General features: G+C 40.5%; 1 protein-coding gene across 2 annotated transcripts; it reads right to left on the bottom strand.

The window, feature by feature from the left end:
* Window positions 1–223: 223 nt before the first annotated feature.
* Window positions 224–7,930, bottom strand: LOC104599456 (putative aminotransferase TAT2). 2 transcript variants are annotated; one of them, XM_010262002.2, is made up of 7 exons: window positions 7,389–7,930; window positions 6,662–7,001; window positions 6,305–6,523; window positions 4,135–4,194; window positions 2,621–2,776; window positions 2,449–2,542; window positions 224–627 (listed from the first exon to the last, which is right to left on the bottom strand). In XM_010262002.2, the coding sequence occupies exons 1-7, from the start codon at window positions 7,652–7,654 to the stop codon at window positions 509–511; spliced, it is 1,254 nt and encodes a 417-aa protein (XP_010260304.1). In that variant the 5' UTR covers window positions 7,655–7,930; the 3' UTR covers window positions 224–508. The 2 variants fall into 2 exon arrangements, with proteins under 2 accessions (XP_010260304.1, XP_010260306.1); XM_010262004.3 differs by lacking the exon at window positions 4,135–4,194 and having other exon boundaries at window positions 7,389–7,813.
* Between the last annotated feature and the right edge of the window lie 4,848 nt (window positions 7,931–12,778).

Here is a 12,778-nt window from a genome sequence, read left to right as displayed (position 1 = left end):
TCTATACAATTGCCTAATGACATAATATGCAATCAAGTGCAAGTTTGGACATTGGAGATGTCTTTTGATTTTAGTTTTTTATTTATTTTTTGAGTTGATTTAAGTTTATCAATACATCGATGGCAACTCTGTTCAAGACAGCGTTATCCTCAACAGAGGGCACCGAAGGTGTTCCTGTCGAAGAAGATGCAGGTAGAGTTGGAATCCCTGCACTGGTGGAAGATGACTAAGGAAAATGATTCATCAGTATACTTGTCAACTTCAATAACAGACTTAACAGTTTTGACTTTTGACAGAAGTTTCATTTTTCTTAGGATGTCATATTCCCAACCAACATTGAAATAGCATTCCCTCTTTTTAAGTCTTAACTTTTCAAAGAAAGCAAAGAATAATAAGCAAATAACAAAAAGCAGAACTGTAAATGGAGAACGGAAACCAACAAGCAGTTGACTTCTCCATTGCAATAGTCATTGTTTTCTCTACCTGGACAAGTAGATTCTCTGCACCACTACTGTTGTTTGGCATGCCTCTGGCAGAAGGACCTTACCCTCTCCATGGCATCTTTAAGAGAAGACAGCTCCATTGCAAAAGTTATGCGGAGCCAGTTTTTCAGTCCCACCGAAATTCCTGCAAGAAATATCATCCCAAGTCATTGATCAATGATATGTCTAACCACCATTAAGTTATTGCAAATTCCTACATCAAGGCAAAGAAAACTTATGCCCAAGGAAGTACTTTTATGAATCATTCAATCACATTCCATATATGCATGACTGATAATACCAGAGCCCTGATACTACCACAGCCCATTACATGAAAGCGACTGACTAAACATGACCAATAATAACCTGGGTCTATCCTCCAGAGTAAGAACCATTCACTTGCTTGAACACTCAACCATGCATTTCCATGTACACATGATCAATACTATAGTTCCGACACTAGCACACAGCCTATTACGTAAAAGTTACTAATCACGAATGAAACCTGACTCTGACCTCCAGAGTAAGAATCATTCATCTGCCAAGAATGCTGCCTTAACAGATAAACCTTTTACAATGATCTTCATATTAGTCAATGATAATGTCATAAACCTTGGCCATAGTGTTATGGAAACCAAGCCACCTACTGGTGCCTCAGTATTCGTAGACATATATGGGCAAAGTGTCTTCTGATTAGTGCATGTAAGGTTAGTTTAACAAAATAACACTTTGATTCACTGAAAGATTGGCTAAGAAGATCATATGATTGAGAAGAGAAGCAGAAAAATCATCATTTAAAAATGCAAGAACAAAGAAAGAATCATTTGATGCACAATTTGTGTGCTCTTATGTTCTGAGGTCTGAACAAAACTATCAGTTCGCAGTTGCACATTGACCTGGAAATGTTTAAACAAATAAAAAAAGGGAAAACAGTACCCTGACCTTTGGAGGTTGTGTCAAGTCAGTCCCCGAACTTCAAAACATGTCTATGCAGTACCTTGAACTTTCAAATTGTGTCTAATAGGTCCCTATCGTTAGTTGAGCATTAGTCAACACCGTCACATGACATCAATTACGCATTAAATAATTTCATAATGGCAAAATTACCCTTTATGATATTTTTCTGACCATTTTACCCATTTTGTCTGAGTGTTAAAAGAAGGAAAGGGGAAGAAGGGTTAGGAAACTGGAAAGATGATCATCCGGTTACTGTTGATCATTGAATGGGGGAGCGGGAGCTTCAACAGTTGATCGGTGTCCGGTTTCATAACCCTTTTCCCCTTTCCTTCTTCTAACACTCGGACGGAATGGGTAATAAAGGGTAATTTTGCCATTTTGAAATTATTTAATGCGTATCTGATGTCACATGATGGTGTTGACTAACAGTCAACTAACGGTAGGGACCTATTGGACACAATTTGAAAGTTCAAGGTACTGCAAAGACATGTTTTAAAGTTAGGGGACTGACTTGACACAACCCCCAAAGTTCAGGAATTTTTCCTTAAAAAACAAAAGTGAAATAGGAAAGACATTCTATTTTATTTTACTACTACTATATTAGCTTTTTTTTGTGTGTGTAAAATTTCCCCAACCTCCCATGCCACATCTTTCTGAAGCTGTCAACAGGTCCCCAAAATAAGCTTTACTATTGCTCTACTCACTCACAGATCCAACAATACATGATAATGGAAATTTGTGTCATAAAGCAAATACATAGATGCCAAGAGAAATGCATAAAGCTCACCAGAATGGGAGGATATAAAGAATTCCAAAGTTATGCTTCACCCACAGAGAAGATATGTTTTACATTAGCAGAAAAGTGCAATTGACCTCCTTTCAGCACATGATAACGCTTACAGAAACTAATATGTCTAAAGAGAGGTTGGTGCTAGAGGAATATTTCCAGCACAAAACATGCAATCTTCATATGAACTAATTCTGAAAAGTAGGTAATTTTTTTCCTCACCTGGCAGAACAATCACAGATTCCTCTTTGGCTAGCTTTAAACAGAAGTCCGTATCATCTTTAATGTCTTCTAGAAGTGATATGTTCAGCTTCACCTGCATCACAACACATAAGCTAAAAGATATCCAGAACCTCCTTATTTTCAAGCACAGCCCAAATATTTCTGTCCCTACCATTATAAACATGGAACCCTCTGGTTTAACTGGGCAAGTAATGCAGTCAATCGACTTTATGCTCTCATAACAAATTTCTGAAGCTTGCGTAAACATATCAATGATCTTCTTAAAGAAATCATCTTTAGTATTTCCAAGGATACGAGGAACTGCACCCTGATACATCGAACATAATATCATACAACATAGGGAAAGAGGATAACAAGAAAGCATTTTATGAAGCTCAATTTTAGCTTTTTCACCTTTACAAAGAAACATCACATATATGGTGAGTGAAAAAGTGGTATTGCCAAGGAACACTCTAGATGTAAAACATTAGTTTTTAATGACCATTAACCAATACCATGATATCATAACCACAAGAAGAAAATGCTACCTGAGTCTTAAGTCTTAACTTCTTAGAGGAGCATACAACAGAGAACAATGACCTATCTTTCTCTATTTCTTTTATTCTGAAGATCACAAATCACACAAATCCAAAACTTTACTTTTCAGAAGATTACAAATCTTCAAAATTCTTTTACACAGGAACTGGCAATAAAGAGAAATCAATTAAAATGAATAAAAAATGATTTAGGAGAACAAAACCCGTCGAGAGCAAAGACCCGCTATGGCACAAAGACCAAACTCATGTCTGAACACAAAAGGTCCATCTTGATTCGTGACTTGTTATTTTGGTACTAAATTGTTTTCTTGTTTTCTGATAATCCCAGAAATAAAAGACTAAAAGATGTGTCCTGGACTCGGGATCATTAGACTTTATTTTTATCAACAAAATGTGTTTAACATCTGGATCATTAGACTTCTTCCCAAGTATTTATGATTTTGAAACCTGCAGCTTACTGTGAGAGCACAAACATATGCAAGCTTGTTAACACTAACAAAGAACTGGTTGGAATATCTATTTTAGCAAATCTGGAACTGAAGCCATCATATGATCCCATACTTGGGATAAAATTAAGGGTCACAAGGATTGGTTGGAAACCATATAATGAATACTTTTGTTTTTAAAGCACTTGAAGTTACGATTTACTTAGGAAATTGGAATAAATGGGTCAGTATTGGTTTTTCCAAAGTTCCTATATTTATGAAGTTGGGAACAATTTCGTATCATGCATCAGTTCAGGACTGTCATAAGATGTTGTAGGGGTAAGATTAGAAGTTGATTAATGAAGGGGAATGATCTACTGTTGGAGAAAACAAGGGAATATAATTGAGAGACAATTGAACTTTAGTTTCTTTTGTTAAATTTTGTGGATTGTACAGATTTCAAAATCTTGGTTTCCTCTTCCATCAGTGTGCTTTCTTGACTTGTACAAATCATCTATATTAATATAGGAAAATTAGCATTGGATTATGTGAGTTCAAATGATTTTCAAGCAGCAAGATCTCTTGGATTTGCACCATGTAACTTGATACAAGCCACCTTATTTATCCAAGAAAATTATGTACAAGCCTGTAACTTGATACAAGCCACCTTGTTATAAGATGCATTTTCCTCAAACTGTACAAACCTGAATAAAAGTTACAGGATCAGGGTAGATATTGAGATATCCCTGAAGGCAATCAACAATCTGAGAAGAAGAAAGACGAGACCATAAGATAAGTTATTATTTGCCCAAGTAGAATGCATAAAGTCATTGATGAAGTCCATGAAAATTGAAAAATTTTATCATCCTTATTTGTATGTCATTTAATATATGGAATAGAACGCCACTGTAAGCATGTAAATCACTGCAAAAGGGACTAACAAATACAAAATGTTTTCTAATATTTCAGGTGAGGGAACCTTCAATTCACAACAAGCAATCACTAATTGATAACAATTAATAAAGAAAGCAGACCTCTAAAAATGATCAGTTATCGTGTTCTATGATCTGACATGTTATAATGAAAAAGTGTGCTTGTTGGTCAACTCATAAAATCTTTGATCATCAACCCGAGTACATCTTCCACAGAGAGTTGGTTTAAAACAGAATCCTCCCACCTTTCCCACCACTTCTCCACCCCCACAATAAAGGGGAAAACAGAAAAAGAAAAGGGAAGTAAGTCATTCAGATTGAAATCATCCACATCAGGACAGAGGCTTCAAATTTGAAGTTTGTTGAGCTTATCAGTGATGCAATGGATGTAGTATCAGGGCAACAACATTTGACAAGCTAGATCAAAAGTCAGACGGATTAAATGCCCATTGCATTCAAAAATAGCATAAAATCTGGCAATTGATTCAGCTATAAGCATCAGAAGACAATGCAGTCAATCAAGTGATAAGGTGTGAATGCTTCCAAGTGGCCGATGACTCAGAGGCCGAAGTGGAGAATTTTGTTGGGTGAGGACCTGGAGGCCGAGCTGACCAGAGGGTCGAGCTGCATATTAGGTGACAAGCCGACTAGAGGGCCGAGCTACCTATTAGGTGCCGAGCTGACCAAAGTACCAAGCTGCCTATTAGGTGCCGAGCTGCATATTAGGTGACGTGCTGACCAGAGGGCCAAGCTGCCTATTAGGTGCCGAGCTGACCAGAGGGCCAAGCTGGATTGATTGTTGAGCTTCATAGTTCTTTAGAGACCTACAAGGAATCAATGTCGAGGACCCGGGTTGGCTAACCCGGCGATGTCTCTCCAATGATTAAGTCAGTACTCTCATAGTAGACTGCAAGCTAAAAATCATGAAGTATGAGAGCTAGAATATGCTTACTTGCCCCCCCCCATGCCATTGGGGTTGGTGCCTTTATATAGGCATTGTTTGGCGGGGGCTTCCGCTCCGGAACGTTTGGTACGTGGGCCAACTTCCAAGGATCATGGGAGTGTTGGGATAGGCATGCCGAATTTGTCGACGAGCACGTCTCGTAGGTCGCCACCTAGACCTTAATCAGGCCGGCACGCCCTCGAGGGAGGTCGCTCCATGCGTCGAGGTCACTTCAGCTAGTGATGAGGTGCTGCAGGTCAGCCCTGGATGAGGTGCTTCTTGCCGACCTGAATTGTGGTCGAGGTCGCCAGTTCGACACCTGTGCCAGGTCGCCAGGTCGGCGCCTGTGCCAGGTCACCATCATCTTGGCTAAGGCAAGTTGTTGCCTAAGTGGTTCCGGGTGTCACCCAGTTGTTCCGAGATATCACGTCTCACAATGTCATTGGAGGGCCAAATCCTCATCACTATCCAAAAGAAAGTTTGGCCATAAACACACTGAACCACATGGCTGGGGGAATTGTTATCCTCAGTTTTCTCTCTGTTAGAGGAGGGAACACAGAAGAAGTAGATATTCATCTCTTGTTTACATGGCATTTTTGGCATGGCATGGTTTGGCTTCAATACTTTGTGGACAGCTATGTGATCCTTTCAGAGTTGTAAAATATATAGATGACATGGTTAAGACTGAGATTTTTTGATCATTTTATGTAGGAGATCTCCTGGAGGCATCCATAACATGACACACTTAAATTTTTTTTTCTTGATCAATATGACACACTTAAATCTATTAGTGTAGAACACTGAAAATTTTCTAAGTTTCCTGAAAATACACTTACTGTATCAAAACCTTGATGGTTTTCTGAAAACATACTTACGGTATAGCAAATTGTATTTAATGATGTTAATGATATCACGGAAATATAGTTCTGTGCCATGAATGAGGAAATCATCGGAAGATAACACTAATGGTAAAGAATAACAGAGACGGTAAGAAAGAACCTTGGTTTTCTTAAGAATCCCGTTGGGATCACTTGTCACAATCCAACCAAGCCTCCACCCAGGAACCATCCACCTCTTTGACAAGGAACCAAATGTAAGGACGGGAATTGTCGACCCAAAAACTCCCATCGGCACAAATGGGTTGCTTCCAAAAGTAAGATGGCCATAGACTTCATCCGCAATTACCAGAATTCCAAGCCTTCTTGCAGTCTCAGCAATCTATATACAATAGAAAACAAGAACCGTAGCATGACATCCATCCGAATTTCTTTGAATGATGCTAACGAAGAACAAAATTCCCAATAAGATTTCAAGTATAGAGACTGAGGCAAGTAGGAAACATCATATACTACTCACCTTCTCCAAGTGCTGATAATTGAAAACATTTCCACATGGATTTCCCGGGTTAACAATAACCAAGGCAACGGAGTTCTCGTCTGCAAGAGCTTCAACTGCGTCAAGATCAACCTCCCAACCTTTTTCAGGGAGAAGATCAAAATGCCGAACTTCAAGATGGTTAAGAGCTGCACAAGCTTCATAATGCGGGAAGCCTGGTCTTGGAAGCAAAACATTTGCGCCGGGGCGAGCAAGAACACTCACAACAACGTCAATAGATTGTTTACAACCAGGAGTGAGGAAAACATCATCCGGCGATAACTTGTATGGAAGATCATTTGAAAGATATTCAGCAATAGCTCTATTAAAAGAGAATTGTGAGCTTTAATAAAAGGACAATTCAAAAAATATAAATATAAAAATAAAAAACTTAGGGGAAAAATAAAAACATAGTAAACTCTGTTATCCAATAGTGGAATATTAAAATTTATCGAAGAAGGAAACAATATCGTAAATGATCAATCACTTTTGAATCTGGATAAATTTGCGAACTCAAAGTACGAAGTCTGAAACTGTGAAAGAGTAACGAAGCTGGAAGCCTGGAATTAACCAGAAAACATGAAGATAACCAGGTGAAAAATGCAAAGCAAATGCCTAATAGATGCAAGGTTAGTTTCAACATTAGTTCAATGGGTACCAGGTTAAAGAGGAAAAATCCAATTTTTAATCAAATCTTTCATTGAAGTACCTTCTCGCCGGGAGAATGCCAAGCGGGGGAGCGTAAGAATTAAACTTGGCGGAGCGAAGAGCATCAGCAACCGCATCTTCGGCAATCTGAGAAGTCCGAAAACACGGAAAGACAGAAGGATCTCCTTGACCGAGATGAATAATCGATCTCTGACCTGCAGCAGCATCCATGAGCATCTTCAGAGTTCCTCTGATGGAGAAAGTGGATGCTACGTTGAGCCCCTGGTTCGCTACGAAACCCCATCTCTTGGATTCCCCGTTCTCCATATAGCCTTATCTTCTTCAATTCTTTCGTCCCTATAACTAGTACATCTGTTGTTTCTGCCTCCCAAGTAATAGTTGCATGGTTCTTGATGGTTGAAATCAGTACAGAAGTCGCACTCCAGCAAAGTGTAAACCAGAAAGTCCACAAACCACAACATCGGCTGATGCCTGATGGTGAGTGGCGAGTGAAGAGTGATGAGGATGAGCCCAACAAGGTTCAGCCCAACAAGAGCTTGGGCTCAGGCTCATGTAAATTTGGCCCATCTAGTCCAAAGCACCGAGGAAAGTTGTGGAAGAATCCTAGAAATACAGTAGCGAAATTGGCAGCAAGCACACAAGAAAGAAGACCAAACATGTACAGAAGATGCATACGACGCTAAAGCAATGTAAAGTTCCGACTTCCGACAAGTAAATAGTGAATGGGCTTCAACAGAGCATCCCTCACGTGTATCTCCAACTACAGCTCCGCCATGTACACTGAGCAGGCCAAGAATATTGGCTTTGACAAAAAGAATGAAGCATATCCATACCAAGTTCCATTACATCCTGGACCCTTTTCTCTTTCTTTCTTGGTTAAGACGAAGACTTTTGTCAAACAGGTGGCAGTCTTGCAGATGCTTGTATCGAAAAAGAATTGTCTGATACTAGCACAGCAGCTGAGCAGCAGCACAAGCCCAACAAAGAATGCCACTGTAGATGTTTTCTTTTAATCGATTATGGAATGTTTTTATAAGCGGACACCGCCAATTCTTCTACTGGAGTTGTGTATGAGCATGCAGTTACAGAATTGCAGTCACGCATCACAGACATAAAAGCGAATACCTGGAGTTGGAAGCACGAGAGTTGAGACCAGGACCCAGGAGAGAGCATTGCTGGTGGAAGTAACGAAAAAACCAATTGGCCCAAATTCCAACTTCACCACACTGTACTTCAAAAAACTGTAGCATTCGACTATTTGGGTTGTTGATGAACTCCCAGTTGTTACCGAACAATGATTTCTATGTTCAAAATCCTCAAATCTAGCATCTTACAAAAACAATGCTACAAAAATCTGTATAAAAATGAAAAAAAAATAAGAGATTGATAAATCTACTATCAAATATTGATAAATGGATGCAGAGACCGAGACAGAGAGATGCAGAGACAGAGATAATAATCTACTGCTGTTCTTTTGGTAGTAATTGAAATGGACATAGATATTGCCGTATAATTCTTATTCTGGGCCAAAAATCAGGTTAACGATAATCTTATTGGGCCCATCTGTTGGATACCATTGTTTTAGCCCAGCCCCTGCAATGGTGGGTCTGAAACATGGGATGGGTGGTGGTAAAGTATAAGGCCCAGAGACGTCTACGACTAGAAATTACAAAATGCAAATCCGACGTCAAGAGGAGGGCTGGAGGGGGGCTCCCAGATGGGGACCACTAACGAATTTTTGGATACGACGAAGTATGGAAAAAGAGTAGTTAAAGACAGGGACATGTGATTGGACAGGAGAGGACACGTCGTTGGTCCAAGGGTCCTTATCAACAGAGATATACGGATGACAACGTGGCATTAAAAATAGCCCCACATCATAAAACAGAACAGATGATTTTAATTATCTAATTGGGATTGCAAATCCATCAGTTCAATCTACTCCAACTCCCTGTCAAACAACATCAACTGATGGGGACAACACAACCCACCTCTGCAATCTGCGTGGACGGCTTGTCCACTCTCCCATCACGAGTCATTATTAACTCAACCCACACCCACCAGAGCATCGCTGGGCTAACTTCAACTTGGTACCGCCCGCAGGCCGCAGCCCAGCCCAAGACCCATTATCAGTACACCCGGTACACACAATCATCAAATCACATATTAAAATGGAGCAGGTGAGGATCCGAACTGACGGACACTTGCCCAATAGCCATTTCCAGTACTGTGAAAGAATCAGGGATTCTCACTGAACGGGCCCCATCTACAAGGCTATACCGGATCTGGTCGTCCGATGCAAAAGGATCAAGTTGGGCCCCACTCCTTGCATGACCACCATGTGTCGGGTACGAGGTTGAAAGAAATATATGAGTTTATTATGAAGATCCAGATAGGTACTGTGACATGAATGTTGATACAGAGTGCGTATGTGGGTTAGCTTAATTGGCCCGTAACAGTATCACCAATCATTGGGCCCCATCTCATCAACTCAACACCCTATGCTTGATAGGGAAATGACGAAAATCACAGTCGTGAAGGTCACTATCGTGTGGTCAACCCATTCTGGACATAACCATGTGATGACCTGAGATGTCAAAGTATGGCACATCAGTGGCACCCAATCACTGTCAACAGAGAACTTAAGTAGTATAGCCCTTGGAAGATCATTGAAGCTATTTAATTATATCAGAATATTTTAATCGCTTACTTTTATTCATTTTTATTCTTTTATAATCAAATAAAATTTTACTAAAAAGATGACCGTGCGACCTGGTGCTCCCCGTCTCGCATACTGAATTGTAGGGCTGTTCATAATAATGTCCAACCCGACCAAACCGACCAACCCGGACCAACCCAACATGAGTCGGCCGGGTTTTCATCAGTACTGGTCGGTTTCGGGTTAGGAAAATATATAAATCGATATATTGGGTCAGTTTCGATTTTCTTGTGTGAAAACCGAAACCAACCTGACCCGAACCGAACTAGTCTTCTACTACTTCGATAGTTTCTAGTTTGACTAGTTTCCTACTTAACTATAACTAGTCTTCTACTAGAATTAGAAGGCCCATTAGGCTTAGAATAGGCAATCTATCATAGTTTCTAACTTTCTATAATCTTTTACACCAAATAGGCAACCCATTAGGCAATTACAATTAGAATTCAATTAGGTGTCATTTTGTATAGGAGCAAAACTGAAACCGATCGGACCGACCCGACCCGACCAGGTCGGTTTGGCCTATCATTGGGTTGGTTTCGGTTTCCACCTCAGATAACCCAACCAGGTCGGGTCGGTTGGGAAAACCCCAATAAACTGACCCAACCCGACCCGTGAACACCCCTATTGAATTGAGTAGGTCGTCAAGCTGCAAGAAGAGAGAGATTAGAGTGTTTGAGATGTTTTCTCGATGTGGGTATTTCGATGCTTAATTAAGTCAATAATAAGTGTATTGAGAGCTAAAATGCAAGAGAGCTGTAAGAGTTAAATCGTCATGCCTTTCTCTAGAACATTCAGTGTGGGAGTTGACTTCCAGAGGTCCCAGGAAAGATGGGACGCCCGTGGAGGAGGCCGGCGAGCACATTTCGCAGGTCGCCACCTGGACCTCAGTCAGGTTGACAAGTCCTTGAAGGAGGTCGTTCCTCACGCCGAGGTTCCTTGGACTGATATTGACAAGTAACATAGGTTGGCAAGTCCTCAACAGAGGTCACTCCTCACACCGAGATCCCTTAGACCAGTATTGACGAGATACCATAGGTCAGCACTGGATGAGGTGCCTGAAATGTGTATGAGGTGTCCAAACTGTATATAAGGTGCCCTGGACTGATTACGAGGTGCATCTCCTTGACTTGGCGAGATATACAACTATCCATGTGGCGCTGAAGTGTCAAGCAACAAAGAAAAATGCCACGTGTCACTAGATCAGCCGAATGGCCAAATCACCCCTGATCAGTGTTCTAATTGTCAAAAGATTTAAATATAATATTAATAATTCTGAATTGATATTAATCTGGATGGTATTTTCTAGTTGGTATCTTCAATGTTTCAAATCTAAACACTTGTACTTGAAACTAGTATTGGAAATATTCACAACAATAAAAAAGGAAAGTTAAATGCTTCGAAAATAACACACAATTGTTCATTGTGGTTTAGCCAATTAGCCACATGTCATGAACATCTCCCATGTATAACGTGTTGTCAATTTGACATTTCCTCCAACACTCCCAGAGAGATAATTCAATATAAAGGGTGGTATAGATGTTTGAACTTTGAACTTATTTAAGCCGACCTCATATTGGAATGATAAAGCCAAGATGCCTAAATGGTGTTTACATGGAAGATAAATTAAACATGCAACACCCATTAGGGCAGTCTTTAGTTCTATTGCCGTTTTGCGTTTTCGGATAAAAGGTATCGTGTGCTCTGTGCGTTTTTTTTTTTTTCTATTTTGATCTTTGGTTTTTGATAAATCGTTTTTTGCCAATACCTTGTTGTTCTGACTACTTCTTGGTGTCTGATGATTGACAGGTCGAGCTAGAGTATTTTTGCTGGATAAAGGTTTGAATGCCAAACTGACTGGATTGAATTAGGAGGTTGCTTGGGTGTAAAGTTGGGTAATTCTTCAAAAAGATTTGCAAGGAAACATTATTAGAGAACCCAGGGTGGCTAACCTGGTAAGGTCGCTCCGATACTTAAGTTAGTACTCTTGTAGTAGATTGCAAGTTAAAAATCAGAAAGTATGAGAGCTAGAATGTACTTAATCGCATATCCCCTGTGTCATTGGGGTTGGTGCCTTTATGTAGGCATTGTTTGGTGTGGGCTTCACGCACCGCATCCGAGATTTCTGGGAGGTCGCCTAACTGGTCTGAGATCCTCGGAGGTAACCACCATGCACGCTGACCACCCTCCGAAACGTTCGGTATGTGGGCCAACTTCCAAGAAATGTGAGAGTGTCGGGATATGCATGCTGAATTTGTCAGCGAGCACATCTCGCAAGTCACCACCTAGACCTCGGTCAGGTCAGCATGCCCTCGAGGGAGGTTGCTCCTTGCTTCGAGGCCACTTCGGCCAGTGACGAGGTGCTACAGGTCGACCTTGAACGAGGTGCTTCTAGCCGACTTGAGTTGTGGTCGAGGTCACTAGGTTGGCGGTAAAGGCAGGTCGCTAGGTCAGGGTGAAGAGAAACCGCGATCTGGGACTCCAAGTCCTCGCTTATGTGGTGTCCATGTATCATCCAATTGTTCCATGATGCCATGTGTCACAGTATCATTGGAGGGCCAAATCCGCCCTCATCAATTTCATTGTTATGCCACGTTAGAGAAGATTGTGTTCTCTTTTTAGTGTTTTTTTTCTTTTAATTCCTAACCAAACAACATATGCTGATGCATTTTTTGCCGTTTTTCAGAAAAAAGATATGACTTCGATATGGTACC

The sequence above is a fragment of the Nelumbo nucifera genome, chromosome 1 (genome assembly GCF_055504915.1).
Source record: "Nelumbo nucifera cultivar China Antique chromosome 1, China Antique-T2T, whole genome shotgun sequence".
NCBI classification, from domain to species: Eukaryota; Viridiplantae; Streptophyta; class Magnoliopsida; order Proteales; family Nelumbonaceae; genus Nelumbo; species Nelumbo nucifera.
This window is presented reverse-complemented; position numbering and strand designations above follow the sequence as displayed.